Source organism: Cyprinodon variegatus, unplaced genomic scaffold (genome assembly GCF_000732505.1).
Source record: "Cyprinodon variegatus isolate N-32 unplaced genomic scaffold, C_variegatus-1.0 Scaffold950, whole genome shotgun sequence".
Classification (NCBI taxonomy): Eukaryota; Metazoa; Chordata; class Actinopteri; order Cyprinodontiformes; family Cyprinodontidae; genus Cyprinodon; species Cyprinodon variegatus.
The window spans coordinates 81743-83321 of record NW_015151403.1 but is presented as its reverse complement, the minus strand read 5'-3'; the positions used below and the strand labels follow the sequence as shown (position 1 = coordinate 83321).

Below are 1579 nucleotides of genomic sequence, written 5' to 3'. Positions count from 1 at the left end.
ATAATCTGTAAAACTCCCTGCATAATTATAATAAAGCAATTTATATTCATAAATCAAGCGGAACACTATGGACAATTATTAAGTCGATTATTGTTATTGCCACATCACCAGACAGGACGCTGTTCAAAAGAAAAGAGAAGAAAAGACAGAAAACTTTGAATCAATCTGACTGGATGATCTAGTGAACTATAGAGTGCCTTGAGATGACATGTGTTTATGAATTGGCGCTATAGAAATGAACTGAATTGAATTTTATTGCAGTAATGAGTAAGAATGTAAAGCTCCCTTTCCTCTTTTTTTTTCTCCTACAGTGAATGATGTGGAAGAAGCAGAGGGCCTTCCATCGCTGGACAAGCCGGGCTGGTACTCCCAGGGCAACTGGCCACACCTCCGTGAGCTGCTCAAGACCATGACAGGAAAACCAGAGCCCAAGGTAGGCCGGCCGCCTGCCAGGCATCTGGTTGAAGGGTATCCGTGACTCGCTTTGAGATTGACTCCCAACCGCAGTCCTTGGCAGAGAATGAGAGGGATGAAGCCTGGGTGATAAATGAGCTCAGAGAGATTCACATGGGGATGATGAGGTGGAGGAGCGTGGCTCTTGGCATGGATCTCCCTCAGCATCCTGGGAGTTTATTCCCTGAAGAAGCTGAACATTGGAACATAATTTTCAATACCAAACACAGGACAGCTACAGCTCACATGTGTTTCATGTTTGTTTTGGCATGTCAACAGTCTGAACAGTGTATCTGAATAGAGATGAGAGTTTCTCCAGTAAAATTATTCTGTTTTGCCTCTACAACAACTTATAGCTGACGTATTCAGAGGAATTATTGTTCCTGTTTATTGGCCTATAAGTAGGGAACATGTCAACCTTTTGAAGATGTTAACAACCTATTTTAATTAGAGTAAACACTTCTTAGCTGAAGCAGGAAGTATAATGAACAGCGCCCCCAAATCTAAACCTCTCGTTCTGGATGTTGAGGGTAAATGGAGGCCTGATCCTCAGATTCCAAGTCCTTCGTCAGCTCAGCGCTCCGCCCCGCCCCGCTCACGTAAATCATACGGAGTGTTTGTCATGTTAATCAATGTAAACTGTTCCACATCCACCGCTACGCTTCCGCATGTCACCCTCCACATACGTCTTCTCTGTCTGTCACCGTCAAAATACGGAGCTCAGCTATTTTTTGCTTTGCTCCGGTCCGGCCAGGTCAAGATCCACAACTGCAATCGCACCAAACAGGAAAAAGAACGTCGAGAAGATCCGGTTTGTCAAACCAAAATATAGTAATGATCGATCGATTGGCATAATTCTTATATATTCCCAAACACTAACACTGTTTAATGAAGTTATAGGATGCAGACTATCGGTACCGCAACATACCAGGAAGCAGATTTCTCATCTCCATCAAAATATAGATTTTATAACGAGAGGCTTAAAAGTTTAATCAAATCCGATAAAAACTTCCAAGAGAGCCTCTCACAACCTCAAAGAAACTTCTTAACGCAGGCGTGGATGAAGAGATGCTGAGTTTGGAAGTAGAGAACAAACATAGTTCATAAAAAATCTATTTACTTACTT

General features: G+C 42.4%; 1 protein-coding gene across 1 annotated transcript in view; it reads left to right on the top strand.

The window, feature by feature from the left end:
- nt5dc1 (5'-nucleotidase domain containing 1) overlaps positions 1-1579 on the top strand; it is a 97054-nt gene that overhangs the window by 72830 nt on the left and 22645 nt on the right. Inside the window, exons 9-10 of the mRNA XM_015398677.1 lie at positions 312-433; positions 508-581. Coding sequence (XP_015254163.1) covers positions 312-433; positions 508-581 — 196 coding nt within the window. The remainder of the gene's footprint in view (positions 1-311; positions 434-507; positions 582-1579) is intronic.